The 21906-nt window shown below is 35.6% G+C and overlaps 1 protein-coding gene across 14 annotated transcripts in view; it reads right to left on the bottom strand.

Moving 5' to 3' along the window:
- The window catches only part of LOC144304917 (uncharacterized), a 78641-nt gene that overhangs the window by 22239 nt on the left and 34496 nt on the right, over nt 1-21906 (bottom strand). For 12 of the 14 annotated variants that reach the window (XR_013371910.1, XR_013371911.1, XR_013371908.1 and 9 more), the window contains one exon: nt 12609-17922. The exons of 1 other annotated variant lie outside the window; for it this stretch is intronic. Coding sequence is in view for 8 of the 13 variants with exons in the window: in XM_077883557.1 (XP_077739683.1) it covers nt 17843-17922 (80 nt within the window). In the remaining 5 variants the exon portion in view is untranslated. Of the gene's footprint in view, nt 1-12608; nt 17923-21906 lie in introns of those variants that run through there. One more of the 14 variants, XM_077883559.1, reaches the window with a different exon arrangement.

The following is a 21906-nucleotide window of genomic DNA, read 5'->3' as shown; positions in this document are numbered from 1 at the left end:
ATCTTGGCTTTTAAATATCTTTTCCACTAAAGGTAGTGAAGCATTTCTGGAGAAAAAGCTAATTCCAGAGCTGGGATATGGATTAACAAGTAAGCCTGAAATGTCTTCTACTGCCCTCAGTAAGAAAGTATTCAAAGAATGATGGGAAAAAAATCAAAAGGACATAAGAGCTAGATTCAAAAGGCTCCCACTGGGTAAATCAGACACAAATTGAGCATCAAACATAAATAACTGTATTAATGGAATGCAATCCATTGCATACAATAAGAATACATGAGGCATTCTAATATAAATGAATAAATAAGTAGACAACAAATAGACTATAAGTAGTTTATAAAGCACTCATAGTTGTGCCTAAAGCACTCCCAAGTTGTGCTTGGGAGGTATCTATTTAGCCATATTAGTGAAAATGGAATTTCTAACAATTTGTTTTGGATCTATAAACATATACCACTGACTTACACATAGTATAAATTTAAAAAATCTATGTAAAATCTAAGAACAAAATACAGCAAGAAAAACAAATACTATTGCATTTATTTAATGGTATTATTTTCAGCAATTTATGCAATTATAAATTTTGCAATAAATGTTAAAACAATTTATCCAAACTACATGTTTTTATCACCTTTTGAGTAACAGATTACTTAGTCGGCCATATAAAAAAAACTACTCCCCCAAGCAGCATCCTTCCCTTCCTGATGCTTTCCATGATAGAGTTCCCAAATATTTCACAAGGGAATCCCATACAGAGAAAATGAGACACACACACTGCTAGAAACGGGACACCGGGGAGCTTACGAGGATATTAATACACGTGAGTCACAGTAAATTAAGCTAAATGAAGGGTTGTCACATAAGGCATCGTGTCTACTGATTACATGTGAGCGATCCTGGATGAACTGCCAGCTATCACCTGTTCACTCAGCAGCCAATCAGGAAACAGTAACGTTGCTTCTAGGGGTAGTGGAAGTAAAGACCATGATCTGAGTGGATTTTCTCCTTTTGCCCTGTTATGTTTTCAAACACTGACTATACATCAAATGCTGTTGATTACTTTTGTTTTAAAGATCAGATCCTCCGAATCACAGGCTCACAATATTGTTAACTTAGATGCCTAAAAAATGCGGTATATTTTTCCTGTTTCAATTTATAATGATTTTTGTCTTCATAATCTTTTTATATTCTTCCTGGTTCCTGTATTTTTCAAATAATCATATTCTTTTCTCTTAATTAAAAACATTGCAATTTAATATGCTTTTTTTGGAAAAAGAAATGACAAAAGACAGACACTAAGGCAAGTTTATTCACCTGGTTATCCAATGCTAGCTAAAGTATTGCTACACTAAATGTAAGCCTCCGCTAATATTTTTCTCTCTGGTAACTGACCTTTTACGATTCAATATAAGTGATTGGTTTCATCTGCTAACTTTGAAGTCAACATCATAGCTTTACCTTTTATGCTGAACACCATTCAGTTCAAGTTCTATTTTATTAGATACTATATTTGGAAAACAAAGCAGATAGTTCAACTTGTGTGTCATTTGAAATTTTACAGCTTTTCGTGCCATCTTATGCTTTTTTTTAATTGATATATCCTCATAGAGCATAAGCATAAAATAATGGGAAGTCCTTTGGATTTTATAATGGGTTAAGAACCAAATTCTAAGGCTAAGGAAATTAAGTAAAGCAAACTCTTTAGTATCAACAAATTATGCAAGTAATACCACCTTTGCGAACCTGAATTCTTTTATTTTTAAAATGAGAGTGTTAAACCAGATAATCTCAAGAGTTTACTGTATATATAAGTGCGAGATATATACATTTAAGCAAAATGAAAATTAAGAGAAGAGACATGAGAATACACTGTCTATAAGACTTCCAGTTAAGATGGTCTTTTGAGTTCTGATATGTACTTCCCCACATCCCCACCTCTTAAGGATATCCTCGAATTTACAGTGTGACTCACTTCCTATAACACACTGCCACACACAGTTCCAAATATCCACTTGTCTTAGAAGTGCCAGTCACCTGTCTTTGGCCACCACCTACATATCTCAGCCAACTAGCTATATACCTGGAGTTTTAATGACATTTCTAGCCTTGGTTGAAGCTCTGTACCAAGAAGATGGGGTATGACATCCTGAGATGCTGTCCCAGAGGTTATGCAATCTTTTAGTATTGGGACCCCATAGATTGCTCCAGAAAAATCCCATATACTAAATGGACATATCTATACAGCTCTTTCCCTTTGAAGCTTGTCATGAAGTAATGCCCATATTGAGAGCATGTCAATTAGTTTACATTCATATTTCTTATCTCAGTTTCCTTTCCTTCATCTTTTCTTCTTTAGTCCTTTCTTCAGACTCTATTTTCTAGAGTATTGCCAAAGCACTGACATATAAATTGTTTATATACATCTTTTTCAGGACCTTCTAGATCAAACAGACAAAAATAAGTTAAAACATGTACAAAATTTCACAGGTTAGTCTAGTTAGCTCATTCCTAGCCTGTTTCAAAAAAGCAGAAAACACACAGATACCTTTACTGTGAGGTTGTATGTTAATCTGGTGGACTGTAATTACTGGTTGCTAAAGTTGTGGATTCCAAGGTTTCAAATTCCTCTATTGTTCTTGGTTTTTAGCTCCCCTGTTGTCTTGGGTTTCCCAAAGAACTTCTTAAATAGAATTTATGTATTGCAGATTCTTCAGTTGCAATCAACTGGTAGCACACAGGAGTCCTGCTGATAAATTCTTCAATAAATATTAAAACAATTTATCCAAACTACATGTTTTTATCACTTTTTGAGTAGCAGTGGTGGTAGCAGTAAGATGTAGAGAAGGGGATTATTTAATATCACCATTAAATCTCATTCTTTTTCTTGCACTTTTGTCCTTGGACTGTGACCTTCACTGTTTTGGATCTTTCTTTCTTTCTTTCTTTCTTTCTTTCTTTCTTTCTTTCTTTCTTTCTTTCTTTCTTTTTCTTTCTTTCTTTCTTTCTTTCTTTCTTTCTTTCTTTCTTTCTTTCTTTCTTTCTTTCTTTCCTTTCTTTCTTTCTTTCTTTCTTTCTTTCTTTTCTTCTTTCTTCTTTCTTCTTTCTTTTTCTTCTTTCCTTCTTTCTCCTGAGGTGAGGCAGAAAAGCTAGATTTGGCTGGAACTGGCTAGTTGCCTTTCTGCAGACTGGATGACATAAGACTCTGACAAAGTATTTTCTCACTGGAGAAAGGGCCTTTGTTATGCAAAACTCATTGGACACATTTCAAATGTTTACTTTCCCCCTCCTCTGCCAATGATCAAGGGTGCTTTCCCTTGGTTCTTCAGAATGAGTATTTGGTGGGGTTCTTGGAATGAAAACCTATGAAAGTGTGGGAACCTCTTAAGGCTAGATCTTCCAGAACTGTTTCACTCTCCGAATAGCCCACAGTCTCCAGCAATTTATCAAAACTACTATTTAAGTCTTCCTACCAGGTTATGGCTCAACGGGCTTCCACTCCACAAAGGTGATCTCAGTGGTGCTTCTTTTTATTCACTCCTCTTTCCAGATGCCAATGTGTTGACTTTCCCTGTGATCTCAATTCCTTCATTGGCCCAAGAAAAGTCATTGATTTTCAGTTTGCTCAGCTTTTTTTATTGTTATAATACAGAATTGCTAATTTCTAAGCTCTTTATAGTTAGAAGCTAAAATCAGAAGTGCCTAGAACTACTTTTTATAAGAAAGGACCATGAACAATTCCATGTAGATATTTGAACACTTTCATGTAATAGATAATTTTCTAGAAAAATATAGATTGTCAAAAATTGATTTATAAAAAAATAGGAAATATAAATAGGATTTTACTAATAAATTTATTTGGTGACTTAAACTTTCTTGCAAAAGATAGTAAGACAAAGATTCTTACATTAAAATTTTTAAGGTTTTTATGAAATAAAGAATCCTTAACTATAAAACATTTTTTCCCCACAAAATAAAGAAGATAGAAAAGTTCCCTATGAAGAACCTAGGAAAAGAGGCACCTGGGTGGCTCAGTGGTTGAGCATCTGCCTTTGGCTCAGGTCATGATCCTGGGGTCCTGGGATCAAGTCTTGCATCAAGCTCCCAGCAGGGAGCCTGCTTCTCCTTCTGCCTGTGTCTCTGTCTCTCTATCTCTGTGTCTCTCATGAATAAATAAATAAAATCTTTTTAAAATTTTTTAAAAAGAACCTAGGAAAAGAAAGAAGTTTTTTTTTAACCTAATAAAATTTATTTAACAGAGGCCTCTAGAAAGCATGCTAGAGAATGGTGAAACTTATAAATATTTCTATGAAAGTCAGAAATAAGACAATGATACCACATAATACCAATTATATTCAGTGTTTTACCAGTACTTCTACTTAAATAATAAGACAAGAAAAATAGATTTAAGGTAGATACCTCATTGTTTCATTTCTTACTGTAATTTTTTAAAAGATTTTATTTATTTATTCATGAGAGACACACACACAGAGAGAGAGAGAGAGAGAGAGAGGCAGAGACCCAGGCAGAAGGAGAAGCAGGCTCCATGCAGGGATCCCAACGTGGGACTTGATTCCGGGTCTCCAGGATCACACCTTGGGCTGAAGACAGGCTGAGTCACCCAGGCGTCCCATTTCTTACTGTTATTGGCAGAATTTACTTCCTTTATGTTTCTAAAAACTGTCCCCATTTTTGCTGACTGTCAGCCAGAAATAGATCTTATGTCCAAAGAGCCTTTTGAGGCCCTGTTCACCTCAACAAAACAAAACTTCCTTCATTCTAGTTTTGACTATCTCTGACTTTGTCTTCTGCTGATAGCCTGAGAAAATACCCTTCTTTTAAAGAGCTCAAGTGATCCAGTCATGCCTACTGGAATAATCTGTCTAATCTTAGACTCAGCAGATTAATAACCTCAACTACATCTGCAAAATCCCTTTTGCTAAATGACATAACCATGATAGTAAGACCACAGGGTGGAGACCTTAGGGGAGCGAGGGTTGAGAATCCTACTAACCAGAGTACTCATGCCACTGATTTCGAAATGCAAGGATAGAAAGGAGGGAGCAAATTATCATCAGTTTAACGTATCAGGAAGTTGGGATCCCTGGGTGGCGCAGCGGTTTGGCGCCTGCCTTTGGCCCGGGGCGCGATCCTGGAGACCCGGGATCGAATCCCACGTCGGGCTCCCTGCATGGAGCCTGCTTCTCCCTCTGCCTATGTCTCTGCCTCTCTGTCTCTCTCTCTGTGTGACTATCATGAATAAATAAATAAAATCTTTAAAAAAAAAAAAACGTATCAGGAAGTAGAATTAATGCATTGTGGAATTATGCTCCAAACTGAACAAGGACATCGAATTCTCCTCTAAGACAAATTTCCACTCTGGGATGATCTTAGAAAATATACTCTATATACCTCCATAAACTAGACATAAAATGATAAGACAAATTCTTGATCTTCCTGAGCCCCTTAAAAGTAGGAAATGTTTCTTTGAATTATTTTGTTCCTTTAGCCTGCAGTGGCTAGAAGGCAGTGAACTGATCAGAGTACCCCAAGAATGGTCTTCACCACTGTTACAAAATATTGGCTCTGCCCAGCTCATAGGCTTATTATCTTTGGACCATGCAATGACTTTTAAACATTAGAATCAGATGCCAATACTTTTAACATTAGAAGATTTTATATTTTTTAACAAATACAGATTTTTTGACAGATCCTGAAAAATTGGTAGGTCCAGCAGCTCAGAACACACATTCACATAAGCTACTCACCCTCTGACGGTGCTCCAGGCCAGCTGACACACGTTCTCTTCCGTTCAGCATAGCGTACTACCAGGCTGATTTGCTTATTTATATTACCTCCCTGGATTCTATGAAACTTTAAGTTTTCTACCATTTCTCCTCTCTAAATGTTGTTTTCATGATATATTTCAGATATATTAGTCTCAGTGGATGCTCTGAGGAAGGGGGAAAAAAGCAATATAAATCAAAGCTATTAAGTAAAAAACTTGACTACACTTGTTTTACCCAACATTTTCCAAACACCATTGGCCACAGACCATTTTATTGAGTAACACTTATTAATATATAGCAGAACTGGTAATTTACTGTGATCTAATTTAATTATTCTTACCCACTGAAAAAATATAACACCTTGTCCTAGCCAGGCCCCTCTAGAGGCAGTTTATACCCTAAAATTTTTGCCAAATAAAGAGGAGGAAGGAGATTTGCAATCCCATGGCTACAAGATTAAGGGGAAAGGGAGAGTAAAACACAGAAAGAGGAAAACTAATCCAAGGTGGTACTTCACCAAGTCAGTGAAGGCTTTACAAGAAAACTTAACCCAAAGTTCAATAACATGAGCCTTACTGCTCTGGCCCTATGGAACTATAATGCTTCTAAATAGCCATTGCTGGTTCCTTCTTGCCTCCTGTATCTTCCCCTGTAGTATTCCGTGTCTTCTTTTTTTTTCCTTTTTTTTTCTTTTTTTAAAATGTTGGTTGTCTGTCCCCTCCAAGTAACCATTAGCTAAACCTTGTACCACAGTAGAATGCTTCAGTAGAATCCAACAGTGGTAGGGGTTTCCAGAATCTTCAGGATCTGGTTGGGTTGAATCCAGAAGCCAGAACTGCTACTGCTACCTCTATGACAGGCACAATTTAAGCTTTGTTGGAGGTTTACACTTATCCAAGGTCAGGCTGATACAGCCAAAAATGTTAGGAGACGAGGCATTGGCAGTGTCACCCAGGAATCTCCACTGCGCAAATGATCCAGAAGGCAGATAGGACCAAATGAATTGGGAGGAGAAATACTTCAAGGTTGATAGACTCCCTATCTGGTGATGCTTAACCCTGAAAATTCAACTCAGCAGGGAAAAAACAACTTTAGAGAAACTGGGAGTCAGTTTTTCTTGGCACAAGGATCATCTGCAATAAGTTGTTTGAACCTGTTTTCTCTAGTTTTATTGTTTGTTTGTTTGTTTTTAGTTTACTTATTTCCTTTACATACTAGAAATTCTTAAAGCTGTATGTAAAGCAACACGAGTTTTACAGTTTTTAGGCTTGGCATTGTTGTTTTCCATGCTGGCTATCTTCCATCTCTACATGAAAACAAAAATATTGCACATTTACTCACAATGACTATTTTTTAAAATTTATGTAAAGAATATTGTACAAAAGAGTTGATGGTAACTAAAAACTATCTTCTTCACAGATAGACAATAACTCTGAAAAATGAAGATTAAATAGAACATCCTACTTACAGTTTGTAGGATCTACATTAGAAGAATACTCACATGTAACATATTTTCTACTAATTACATGAAAATTTCACAGTTGTTTTTTGACAGGAAAATGCCGTAGCTAGATAACTGGTTGTAAAAAGAGTACAAAAGTTCAATTGTTTCCTTTTCTGACGGACACATTTATTTTTTCTTCCTGTATTTTTTTCTCTTCTCTGTGAACTCTCCATTCTTTTTTATTGATCTATTTGTGTATTCTTTCCCCAATATCACACTGTCTTGATTTCTGTAGCTTTATAGTATGACTTAAAATCAGGTAGTGTTGGTGCTCTGACTTTGTTCTCTTCCTCCAATATTGTGTTGCCTCTCCATATAAACTTCAGAATCAATTAATTGATATCCATTAAGTAACTTGCTGAGATTTTGATTGAGATTGTGAGGAATCCATAAATCAAGTGGGGAAGAACTGAAATTTTGACAATATTGCATCCTCCCATTATGAGCATGAAATATCTCTTCATTTATTTAGCTCTTTGATTTCCTTCATTAAAGCTTCATAATTTTCCTGATCTAAAGTGTGTGCATATATTATGGATATTTTTTGACATCCCTAAGGATTTCATTTTGGGGGTTATTGATTTAAATGGTATTTATTTTAATTTCTAATTCCACACATTCATTGCTGATATGAATTTGACTTCTAACCCCCTCCTTAAATATATGAAATTATAAATTATTTAATACATTATTTTTATTTTAAATTAGTGAATTTAATAACTCCTGATGAAGAAGATATGTATGTTTATTATTGTTGTTTGTTTCAATTTCCTTCTTTTCTCTCCCTATCATGGATCATATCAAAGACAATAGCTGCCCCTTAGACTACAGCTAATTGTCTTATGTTCACAGCTGGTGCCTACGTCAGAGAGGAAGCCTAGCTCTTCTGAGAGTGCACACTGTGTGTGAAGGTCTGAACGGGGGACCTATTAAAATTCACATTAATATAAGATGAGTGCTACTATGCTGTTAGCACAGATGAGACAGCTGAATCTCACAGAGGTTCTCACCTCTCACAGAGGCATGACGTGGTCTGGGTCACATTAACAGAACATTCTGGCTCTAGACCTTTCCTAAACATTCCTACAACTCACAGCCCACATGATAACAGCATGCAGTAATACACGAACAGATACCAAAAGCTTAACAGAAAGTTACAGGTATTGTACAACTACAGAAATGTGGACAGGTTCAGTTTCTGAGTATCTGCAGGGACATGATTTAATAGAAAACGGTTTTTGATAGTCTGTTTGCAAACTCCATTCATCTCTTCATCTTCTCTGAGCTAAACTGATCCAGCAAAAAAAAAAAAAAAAATTAAGTCCTGGGGCAGCCTGGGTGGCTCAGCGGTTCAGCACCACCTTCGGCCCAGGGTGTGATACTGGAGACCCAGGATGGAGTCCCTCATCAGGCTCCCTGTGTGAAGCCTGCTCCTCTCTCTGCCTGTGTCTTGCCTCTCTCTCTGTGCCTCTCATGAATAAATAAATGGAATCTTTAAAAAAATCAAGTTCTGAAGTCTCTAAGCACCTTAAAAACTTTGCCAAAAAAAAAGGGGGGTCTGTTATATTTTCCCAGTTCTCTCCTGTCAGCTCTCAGAATATGACCACAACACAGAATAATTCAGAGAGCAATTAGTTTAGGGAATTCAACATGGTATTGCTTTCCCCAAACTGCTCTGAAGTTGAGACAATTTTAATGAGTTTTCAAAGACAGAACAACTTATTTTTGGCAACAATACATCTTACCTATTGGGACATTGAGAAATTATGTAAATTCTGAAATATGCAATGGTTATGTCTTAAATGTTCTATAAAATTTGTATGTGAGGATACTTTTGTTGTGTTCTCCTCTCACGTTTGCCTTCTCTTCTTATTAGTGTCCTTGGCAAATTAGACCAATGAAATGGTAAATGTAAGTTTTGTTTTTACATTATTTTTTTTTAATTTCAGATGAAGTATTTCTATTCCAGTGGGTTAAAATGCACACACATACACACATCTGTGTATTCTCATACTTGTCTTAAACACTCACTCTGTATCTTTAGGTAAATGAAACTACTTTTGCAACTTTTCTTCTCACTCTACATATACTTTTCCCAAACCCTCCTTCCTATCCATAGCTTCAATTATCATCTGAAATTTAGATTCTAAATACCATTCTTGCCAATTCTGTATCACCAGCCCAGAGCTCAAAAGATGATACATTATCCAATGTGATCTCCTTTTATTTTCCTTGGCTTTCTTTTTAAATTTCTGTTTGGCTATATTTATTGTCTTTGTCTTCCTCCTCTCAGAAGATGCACCACTGTACCGTTCCTGGATATTCCCTATACATTTCAGTTGACCCCTTGTTATTCTCATCTGTGGGAACTTGTTAGCCTCTGCATGATTTCTTTACTAGCTTAGCATTCACTCTATTGTCTCTGGTTGCCTTACCTTTTAAAACTCAGAGTTTTCTTTTTAGAGGTCAATAGGATAATGGTCATTAAATTCAGAAGAAAATGATCTTAAACCATATTTTTATACTCAACAGGACTGTCTTTAAATATGGGTGCAAACTTTTCAGATATGCAAACTCAGAAATTATACCATCCACATAGACCTAGAAACCTTTCTAAATAGAGTACTTGCACCAGGGAATGTCAGCAAAATAAAAAAGAATGCCCAACATTGAAGCCATAGACTACAAGTAAAATTGATGAATGAGTACTAATAAAATTTATAATTACAATAAAATACTTATTACTGTTACTATTGTGTAATTTTCTTTCAAATGGAAATTCCTAAAACAGAAAAGGCATAAAATGGAAAATACGTATTAACAAAATCAAAAAACTAAAAGAAGGCACGGACGACACGCAAGTTGGAGAAAAAAGTCTTATGTTCTTGGAAGGAAAGCTTTGTTTGCTGACTAGGATACAGCCTTAAACTTTCAGTATATTTTCCAAACCACTAAAGGGAAAAGAGCAACAATTTTTAAAAGTAGGAGAAAAACAACAAGAGAAAATAGTAAAATAAAAATCAAACAACGAGAAAATAGAAAGAGAGAACATTGACTGTAAGACCACACATAAAATAAACTTGTCAGTGCCCAAGTGTAATGTCAGAAAGGAGACAAACCTATCAAGGACTAAGATGAATGTGAATATTTAAAACTTTTCCCACAACCGCATGTAAGGCATGCAGAACAGGAGCAGTGTGAGCCCCTCCCCTAGGTCTCACCTCCCACGGGCGAATTTTCTAGTGGGACACCAGCTGTGCAGTGTGCACAAAGGTGGCTGTTGGCAGGCTTGGGGTAAGTAGCTGGAGCCTGGATTTCCAGGCTTGTAGCGTCTACACACATGCATGCCAGGCTTATCACTGTGAAAGATGAAGGAGCCTCTGGTAGAAAAAGAAACACAGATTCCAGGCAAAGAACATGTTATTTACCTGAGTTGGAGTTCTAAATGACCTCGAAATCCAGGTCATTTGTAGGTACCTTTTTCAGGGAGGAGTTAAGCGGTATTTTATTTCACAGCTTGTTACTTTGATGTGTAACTTTAAATATTTAGACATGCGCTAGCTAGGCTTCCCTTTATACTTTTACTCAAAGCCCTACTGGGCTACCCCCTGGAAGATTTCCCTCTGCAGGATCATGAGCCTGCACAGCTAAGAGCTAAAAAAGTCAGCTCTTGAAAAACATTTTTCCAATTTGCAGCTGTCCTTTCTCACACCTTTGGATTCATTTTTGTTTGAAACAGCGCATCCAGACACAGACTGTGAACCCAGCCCAAGAGATACTCTTGTCCTTCTCTTCTCTGCTGCTTAATAGCCTCACTTTGCTGTGATCCCTCTCACCTCCAAGGAGAAAGTTAAGACCTTGAGTTGAGGTTTTCAAAGGCAGGAACGTACATCATCTTATTCCGTCCTCGCAGCAGTCCTGGGAGGAAGGCAGCTGGGCATCCTGGCTTCTAGGAGCCAGAGGGTGGAGTTGTGTAATGGGTGGGGCTGGGACCCAAGTCTACAATGTGGATATGTAAATGGATAATTTGTACTTGGTTTAAAAGGTTTTCCAGACTGATTTTAGCTGTGAAATCAGTAGGGCAAAAAGTCCCCTCCCTCTGTAGTTGTGTGCTTGGGCTCCTTTGAAACCGAGGGAAAACAAATGAAAAACAGATCTTGGTGTTTCCTGATCCAAATGGGAAGCCTGCCCTGTGCGGCTGAGAGGGATCCCAAAGGCCTGTGCCCATAGGAGCTCAGACCTCCCTCTGACCGCCTGCTCCTTCTTGCCCCTGGGGCCCCCTATAGTTGCCCTTTCCTACAGCCGCTCAGGAGCACTCCCTGTGGAGACTTAAGTCCTTTCAATTAAACAACCAAGTAGAAATTGGTGCAAGTGCAAATAAAATCTGTAAAATGGCATTCTATTTATTGAGGGTATATTTAAAGGAATGTAATCCTACCTATTTTACAGATAGAGAAACTAAACCAGAGACGTTACATGGTTTGTTCACTAGCCCACAGCAAATTCTAAATTATTGTATTAGTTTTAAAAAGTGCAGAAGGGAGTGGTCACTGAGTTAAGAATGGTTCAAGTTAGGTTTTCCCTTCATCTCTGTTATAAGCAAGCTATGCCACCAGAAATAAACTGCTGAATCATCATATTCTTAATATGGTAAATTGAAGTAATAATATAGCCTGTCTGCCTTAGTGTGATCCAGCAAAAATAGAAACATTTCACAATAGACAGGCAATGTCTCTCTTTCAAGGTGACAGATGGTAGAAAATGTCCAAATCAATTGACTTTACAGAATAAAGTACATAGCTCTAATGAAAACCATGTGTACACACACACGCGCACATACGCATGTGAGAGAAAGAGAGACAGAGAGAGAAAGAGATTGAGATTTGGGAGTAGAATTTGTAACCACCAAAGAGGAAGTAAAATAATTTTATGATGAGAAAAAAAGGTATTTCACCACAAACTTAAGCAATATGTATTGATAACTTTGATTATTTAAAAAAATTGAGTGGAAGGAAGTGATAGGTCAAGGAATGAGGATAAACAAGAAGACTAAATTGAAAAAATAAAAATAAACTGAAGAATTGGGGGAGAGGAAATTTAAGAAAGAAACAACTAAAAGGGCAAGTAGCATGGTGTCAAAAGAAGAAGTATAATTTGAGGAGGAAAAAACATGATTTGAAAGCAATTATTATCATAGAAATGAGAACCATTAAGCTATTGAAAATAGCTTAGTGGTTTAATGATTCCAGACTAAATGATATGGTTTTCAATAATATAAAAGATACAAGTGAACTGAACAACACAAATGAAAAACACTAGCGAACAATAAAAAGGACATTTAATATATATTGTACATACATATGCAAATGAATATATAGATTAAAAGACAATGAAAACCATTCTGCTCATTCTCATGAATAAGCCCCAAAGAAAATAATCTCTTTTACAGAATTCTTGTTTTTAAAAAGTCTAAAATATAGAAGAAGCAGGAGCATAGCGCTGACAGCTAGTGAAAAAAGTCAGTCATTCACTGCAAATAGAGATTTCAGAAGAAAATTTTCTAGGTGGAAGATATAAAAAGTTTTTGATCAAACTCACCATATTCTCCTTTTAAAATTATTTAAATGGCACCCAATGTTAAGTAAGTACAAAGAATTGATACTAATTTTATTCATAGGTTAATAGTAAAAGAGAGATTAGCACACAGGAGGTTACTAAGTGTTGAAGTGAGATTTAATGTCACTAGAATAAAAAAAATTAGCCAAGACCTAGAGCTGGAATCATCACTGTGTTATAATTAATTGTCTACTCTTTGGGGCAACCAATAAATATGTGTGCAAAATTATTTTATAATGAGTTAAATTAAAATAAATTAAATTGCCTTAAATACACATGCAGTTTCTAGTAAACTAGTGGAGAAGGCAAACTATTATATATTTATGATATTTTTGTTTTTATTATAACTCTTATTACAAAGAACATTTGAAAAATGGCATTTGCCTATATGCCTATAGCCTTAGGATAAAATACAAGGAATTATACGCGTGTTTGAAGTTATAGGGGACATGTAAACTAGAATAAACAGTGATTAAAAAAATAGTTCAAAAGACAATTGTTGTCCTGCTCAATATAGGAACATAGAGAAATCTAAATTGAACATAGCTTTACATTTCTTTCAGAGAAGGATTAAACTCATTTAACAAATTGGCGTCAGGTCCTATGCCACTCAGGTTTTGTGCTTACTCTGCTTTTATGTGGGAAGTCCAAATTTGAAAATTCTCACTTGATTTTATGACATTCTGTTACACTCTTACTGATTTAGTCATTTTGCCTTATAATGCCTTACAATTGCATCCCTTGGGGAAATGTAAAATTTAAAGAGACATTAAATTCAGGTAACATCACTCACTGCCTATCAGAGACACGACCGGGAAATACTGTTACACAGCATGTCATTTGATGACATTTGTGATTAAGATGAAAAATATTTGTCAAGTGCTAAAGAGCTGGTCATGTGCGTGTATTCCCAAATTTTTAGAGAGTGGAAGGATAGTTGAAACAAAGTGGTAAAATAAAGTGGTAAGAGATAGCAACTTAAACTTGCCCGTGCTTCAGATGCTGACAAGAGAACTCTTCCAACTTTATTTTTTTTTTCTTCCAACTTTAGAAGGTACTCTACACAGTATAAATTTATAACTGTACATAAGACCAGGATGTCCCACAGTAGATGATTTCAACTAAAATGGAACTAATTTATAAGTCTTGAGGGACGCCGGGGTGCCTCAGCGGTTGAGTGTCTGCCCTCAGCTCAGGGTGTGACCCCAGAATCCCGGGATCAAGTCCCACATCAGGCTCCCTGCATTGAGCCTGCTTCTCCCTCTCTCTCTCTCTCTCTCTCTCTCTCCGTGTCTCTCATAAATAAATAAATTTAAAAATCTTTAAAAAAATAAGTCTGGTAGCACTAATTTGAGATCTGGATATTATAGACAGGAGAGAATCAGAGGGAAATAAGGGCACTATTCTAAGAAAAAATTAAAATGTGAACACTTCTTTTGGTTTGTCTCTTTTGCATCACTATTATTTTATTTTGTTTTCAAAAGCTAATGTGATCATATTGTTCTACATCCCTTCCCAATTTCTCAGTCCTAGCTCATGTGATTTAAAATTACCTACTTCACCTTTTCTCCAAATTTGGAAACTACTTTTCTCAGAACAGCTCATCTCTATTTATAGCCAGGTTTAAGTTAATCTTACTAAACTAATGTAACATTTTTCAAACCTAACTGATGATAACAATTTTCATATTAAATATTAGAAGTTTTAGAAACTCCCAGGCCCACCCCAGACCAATTGATTGACCTGTTTGAATTAACTCATGCCAAGCAGCGCATGTACATATATACCATGTGTGTGCACATATGCATATATGTTATATGTACCACTAATATGTTACAGTTATGTTATATATACTATTAGTAATGTGAATTTATTTACCCTATGCTGATCTATTATTATGTATCACTGTACATATGAATACAATAACTATGGCAAGGTGTAAAATGCACCTATTAATTACGTGAAATACATTTTGATTGCTTCATCTTTTAGAAATATATTATAAACTACACAATTCAAAAAACACTGATGAACACCTTTATAGATAAATCTCTCTTTGCATTTGTGACTTTTGCTCTACCATAGTTTTCTACATTGGAGCAATAAGAAAAATACACTATTAAATATTTTCCCAAAAAGCCCTGACACTGCATCTGCCTTTCCAATCTAGGAAAGTGTATACTTTATACCAAAATGTTGTTGCTTTGTGGGGGGGATTTGCTGAAATATGGTATCGGTATAAAAGGCAAAGTTCTTGAAGGAGAGGGTAGAAAATAAAGCAGGACTGAAACCTTCTCCGTTGAATGAAGAAAATTAGAGGAATTTGTAGTTTGTTCCCAATAGTTTGAGAAAGAGAGAGAGAAGCTCAGGAGAAAGTGAGGACATAGACCGAAAATGGAAAGGGAATTTTCACTTGGCAGAGCAGAAGAGGGGAGAGATGAGGCACATGGTTAGGAGAGGGAGATCACGTAGGAACCTCAGTCAGTGGTGATGGAAGGGAGGCTATTCTATGCCAGGGTGTGTGTGTGTGTGTGTGTGTGTGTGTGAGAGAGAGAGAGAGAAATATTCTAATATCTTTCTGATTCTTAATAAATATGGGGTAAATTCAATGTTGGTTTTTTAATTGTTGTTTTTTGTTTTCTTTTTGTTCGTTTGTTTTTTGTAAAAACCTGTTGCTAAAATTTCCCAGGGCTTTAAAGTTTCTTGTAAAAGACTACATTTAATTGTTTCATAATACTCCTTTGTAGACTTTCCACAGTGTATTTATCCAATATGATATTGTTTGATCGCAGAAATACAATTTTAGGGACACCTGGGTGGCTCAGTGTTTGAGTGTCTGCCTTCAGCCCAGGTCGTGACCCTGGAGTCCCAGGATCAAGTCCCACATCGGGCTCCCTGCATGGAGCCTGCTTCTCCTCTATGTCTCTGCCTCTCTCTCTCCATGTGTCTCTCATGAATAAATAAATAAAATGTTTTTTAAAAAAGAAATACAATTTTAATATTAAAAATTATGCCTTGATGAACATTTTCATAACTGAACATTGACTTGTATCTTGACCATTTCCAAAAATTGAAATTAACATATGTTAATTATAGTAGCATATGTTGCAACTTTTTTCCTTAACTGAAATTGGTCAATGAGATAAAGGATGTTTTAAAGATTCTTTAGTTTACACTTCCAAGCTCTCCCCTGGCTAGTAATGCTGTGTTATTTTATATTCCATCTAGGGTACATGGGTTTGTTTCTGTACTTACTCAAACTTTACTAGGTATAAGAAACTTTTCTCTTTTTTTCTTAAACTCAGCTAATTTGAGGTGAAAGAAAACGTATCTTGATGTGAATTGGGGGTACATTCTTTTGAATACTTTTTGCACATTTATAGAACAGTTGTATCTCTGTATTCCATCTTTTACGAATTATCTACACACAGAAAACCTTTCACTCCTATTGGTGATGGTGTAGAAGCTTTTCCAATATTAAAATTATTAATAATTTATATGTCAAATATTCTGCAATGTCTCCCAGCATTATCATTATTCTTCTAATTTAAGTATGGACGTACATTGTCTTTTTTATGTTCATGTCATCATAGCTATTAATGTTTTTTATGTATATTTTCCCCTCTTCCTGTATTTTTAAAAAGATTGTTTATCCTTCTGTATAAGACATTTTATCCTCCTAATGATGCCTAAGGTTTTCTCCTACTGGTGTTATGATTTGAATTTTATTTTATTAATGTATCTTTAATATACCTAGGATTTATTTGGATAAAATGTTTGACAAGACAGTAACTAGCATTTTCCAAATTGCAAGTCAACTGCTCCAATAATGTTTACTGGAAAAGACCCTTCTTTCTCACTGGTTTTAAATACTCCTCATCATATATAAACTTTTCATATATAATATCAATATTTTACTATTCTTATACAACTATCAAGCATTTAAATTATTATAACTCTCTTTCATCCAACGATACTGGAAGGTAAACACAGTGGGAAAAACTTAGGAGTCATCCAAATAGAAGACAAATCAGTACTCTTAGAAAGTTTAGTATATAATTTTGAGGAGGAAGGAGTTTCTGGGATAAAGTGATATTTTGAAAAATTCAAGGGTGTATGCTAAATAAATCCAAAATGCCACTTTGGCATTTCTAGAGAGGATAATGTGGTTTATCTCCTCTAAGTAATTAATGTGTTGTGTCACATTAATAGATTTTCTAATATAATATTCCTCATGTTCCTGAAATGAATACATTTGGTCATTTTGGATTATTTAAAATAACATGTTACAGTAAATTAACTAATGTTCTCCTTAAGATTTCATAAGCAAAATTAGCATGTAGTTTTTTCATTGTCTACATTTTAGTAAGACAGTCATTCATACCATTCCATTAAAATAAATTTGGGATTTTTTGTTGTTGTTTTTTCCATCCCCAGCATATGTAGCATCGAAACTAATATATTGACATTTTAAACTTCTTTGTATCCAACTACCTTTTTTAATATTCTCATTAACCTGCTGAGTTCCCCTTTAGAAATCTAAAATTTTAGAGGTATAAAATCGTATTTAATCTTTTATATAAAGATATATAAAATCGTTTATTTTAAATTTACTATGCCTTAGAGCAATAAACAAACAGCATATTTAAGATTAAGGTAATATAAGAGTAGTTCTCCTCACTTGATTTATGATTTTAAAGGGAATGCCTCTATTACCTTATTATTAACATAATATTATGTGTTTAAATAATATACTATTTACATGTTAATTAGTAATACATACTCATGTATTAAATTATTTTAATTAATTAAGGGCCATCTCTTTTTATCTGTATTTTACCACATATATTTAAAAGCACTGAAATTCACCAACATCTATTGATGCTTCAATTTCTCCAGTGTAGTTTGAGCAGCTTCTCTGGAGCTACAATACCTAAGTTTAAGTTCCAGCTCCACGGTTGCCAAGTTGTGTGACTTTGGCCAGTGTGCTGAACTTCTTTTTTGTCTTAGTTTGCATACCTGCAAAGTAGAATAAAAATAAACCACTTACCTCACAGAATTGTTGTGAGATTTAAAATTCTCAATATATGTAAAGCACTTAATTAAAACTACACTTGTCACATAACAAGTGCTAAATGTGTTATTATGAGATGCAATGAAATGACTGATAATATCTTCTAATATTAGCTCCATTAATCCACTTGATCAGTATGTATTTGTCTAAATATGCATACATACAAAGCATACATACTGTGAATTTAAACTAATAGGTATTTTGGGATCCAGCATCCTTATATTAAAAGTACGGTTGGACAAAATATTTTCTTTGAGAGCTATGCCAAGTTTTGGCATGTTTACATCATTTTCATGTGTATTTTTTATGCTTTGGTCCAAATGTGTAGAACAAGATTTGTATTTGTTTTCTGTTACTGCGTTAAGAATTCACCACAAACTTGCTGGCTTGAACAACAAAAATGCACTATGTTACAGTTTTGTGATTCAGTAGTCTGACGTGGGTCACATTAAAATCAAGATGGCAGCAGGACTGACGTTGTTTTCTGGAGGATCAAGGGAAAAATCAGTTCCCTTCACGCTTCCACCTTCTAGAGGTCACCCATTCCTTGGCTAATGGTTCCCTTCATTCATCTCGGAAGAACTTCCGTCATCTCATCTCTTTCTCCGACTACAGTCAAGAAAGTTTCTCCATTTTAAGGACTCATTTGATTGGATTGGACTCACCCAAGATAATCCAGGATAGTCTCCCTAACTCAAGGTCTTCAAGCTAAATCATATCTGCAAGGTCCCTTTTGCCATGTAAGGTATCAGATTCTCAGGATTAGCGTCAATATCTTAGATTAGTTCTTGTTTATTGAATTTTATGTAGCAAACTTAATTTCCCATTTAAAAATCTCTCTTTTCCTTTTCCTTTTTCTTTTCTTTTTTTCCCCTCCACTGAATTTACTAATTTACTAATGCTTAGCTGTGTCTCCCATTCACACCATCTAAAATCTTTCAAAGATTTTTTTGTAACCATGTTTTGTAGTTGTTGGCAGTTATCAAGTACAGACTCTCGGATGATTTTACTATGAATTACCTGTTTCAGAGACATTTCAGGGGGCTCTTGTTCATTACTTCCTAGATGCAGATATTAAATTAGAAAAATCATTCCAGTGTGTTTTCTGATATTTTCCTTCTCCTCTGCAATTAAATTGTTTATAACGAAATAATCTTCCCTACTCAGGAACAGCGAAAATATCTCACACTTTCCTCTCTGCACCAGTTGCTTGGGCTGCCATTACAAAATTGCACCGGCTGGCTAGTTTATAAAACAACAATTTATTTCTCACAGTTCTTGATGCTCGGAAGTCCAACCTGAAGTCGCTGGCAAGATGCAGAGGCCTCTTTTCTTGACCTGTAGGTGGCTGCCATCTTTTTGGGCTCACATGACCTCTTCTAATTGTACTACAAGTGGAGAGAGAGCTCTCTGGTGTCTCTTCCCCTTCTTAAAAAGACATCAGTTCTATCAGATTTGAGCTCTACTCTATAGTATTTATTGCTCCACCTTTAAAACGAGTCTAGATGGAGCACTCGGGTGGCTCAGTGGTTGAGCATCGACCTTTGCTCCGGGCGTGATTCCGGGGTTGATCCTGGGATCGAGTCCCATGTCTGGCTCCCTGCATGGAGTCTGCTTCTCCCTCTGCCTGTGTCTCTGCCTCTCTCTCTGGGTCTCTCATGAATAAATAAACAAAAACTAAAAACTTTTTAAAAATGAAACAAAATAAAATGAGTCTAGTGACTTTAAGTTTCTCAGAATATGCAACTTAGTGTTAAGATCCTTCTCCTAAAATCAGTTTTAGATCATGCCACTCGTTTTATTTCTTCCATCAATTCAATTTTATTCTTTTCTGGTTGCCATTCCTTGCATCATTCATTTATTTGAGATTTCTCTTTTGTTCCTTTTCTGTTATCTGAATTGTTTAACTCATTCAGGTTTATCTTTCTTCTTTTATGATATGAATAACTTCAGGCTCCAGATTCTCCACTATGAATGACTTTACCTCCACTGAGTATTTATAAATAGATTTGTGTGTGTGTGTGTGAATAGATTTTTAATTCATTCTAACTTTTGCCTATTTTCTTTTTTAGTCATCAGGTTCTTTAGGTATTTCTTTTAGATTCTTTTAACTTTTCTCTGAAGTATATGTCTTAGTTTATTTAACTGGGCTTAAAAAGTGTTAGATTTTTCTTTTTTTTTTATTTTTTATTTTATTTTATTTTTTTAAAGATTTTATTTATTTATGATAGTCACAGAGAGAGAGAGAGAGAGAGAGGCAGAGACACAGGCAGAGGGAGAAGCAGGCTCCATGCACCGGGAGCCTGACGTGGGATTCGATCCCGCGTCTCCAGGATCGCGCCCTGGGCCAAAGGCAGGCGCCAAACCGCTGCGCCACCCAGGGATCCCTCTTTTTTTTTTTTTAATCTCAGGAAGGAGAAATGCACAATCCTAGCAAAGACTGAGAATCCTGCGGGAATAGCATAATTGGAAAAGCACAAAATCAAAATCAGATATGGTAACCAGCTATCAGAATCTTAGAAATGTGAAAATGTAAAGTAAGCAGATGAAACTCAAAGGAAGGTTCAGGCCAGAAATATGTTTGAAAACTGTTGGTGTAGGGACTGGTTTGAACATAGAAATGAACACGATTCCTAGGGAGAAGATGAATCACATGAATGACCAGAGCATGAGTGGGCCTAGGACCAAAGGCTAAAGAGCAGCCCCCACATAGAAGTCAAGAAGTCTCAAGTGATAAAGTGGAAGCAGCTTAGTTGATAAAATGGAGAACCTTAGTTGTGAAGGAGACTAAATAAATGATTTGGTAGCTGGATGGAGATTTTTGGTCAATCTCTTTTTTTGTTTTGCTTTCTTTGTTTTTATGGGAGAGAATACTAATGCATGTTTGAAGGCTGATTAAAAAAAATCACCATCAATATCTTGAAAAAAGCGAATGACTGAAGATACAGAAAAGATGAAGGAAAAACAAAAAAGTAAAAATGCAAGGTGGCCTCAAATAAAAAACCTGACAACATCAGATGTTGTCAAGGAGATAAAACAACCACCAAATTTTTATTTAGTGAGGACGGAAGATCCACTGGCACAATAATTGCATGTAAAAAAAATCTATCCATTTCTTACATCAACCATACGCTTTATGACCCAGCAATTCTAGCTACAGATATTTGTCCAAAAGAAGTAAAAATCATGTCCATAAAAAGAAAGCCGATACTGGCTTTATTCATAAAGACTCAATAAAAAAATAAAAAACCTAATACCGCAAAACTAGAAATAACACAATTATCCATTAAGAGGAGTGTAAACAAACGGCAGTGTATTCAGAGAATATAGCATTACTCAGCCATAAGGTACATATAACAACGGGTGAATCGCAAAAAAATTTCTATAGTGAAAACAGTCAGACACAAAGGAGTGTCTATTGTATGATTCCATTTTATAGGAAGTTTTAAAACAGGCAAAACTAGTTTTTGTTGTAAAAAAAAAAAGTCGGAATAGTAGTTTCGTCTATTGGGGGAGGGGGTAGGACATTGATGGGGAAGGAGATGAGGAAAAATTCTAGGGTGATAACAGTGTCTTATATCTTATGATAGAGGTTCGGGTTATACAAGTGTAATGCATTTTTTTGGAAACTCAACAAGTATATATTCCATTATGTATAAAATTTAGGTCAAGGGATGCCTGGGGGGCTCATCAGTTAAGCATCTGGGTTCGGCCCAAGGCGTGATCCTGGGGTCCGGGGATCGGGCTCCCTGCATGGAGCCTGCTTCTCCCTCTGCCTATGTCTCTGCCTCTCTCTCGCTCTGTCTCTCATGAATAAATAAATAAAAATACAATCTTTAAAAAATCTGAAAATAAAAAAAATAAAATGGAGGTCAAGAGAAAAAAATGACAAAAATAAGTATTAGGTTCTAGTTAATGACAGGCATGCT

This window comes from Canis aureus, chromosome 34 (assembly GCF_053574225.1).
Source record: "Canis aureus isolate CA01 chromosome 34, VMU_Caureus_v.1.0, whole genome shotgun sequence".
In the NCBI taxonomy this organism is placed as follows: domain Eukaryota; kingdom Metazoa; phylum Chordata; class Mammalia; order Carnivora; family Canidae; genus Canis; species Canis aureus.
Note: the sequence above shows the minus strand (reverse complement) of the source record. Positions and strands in the feature narration are given on the sequence as shown.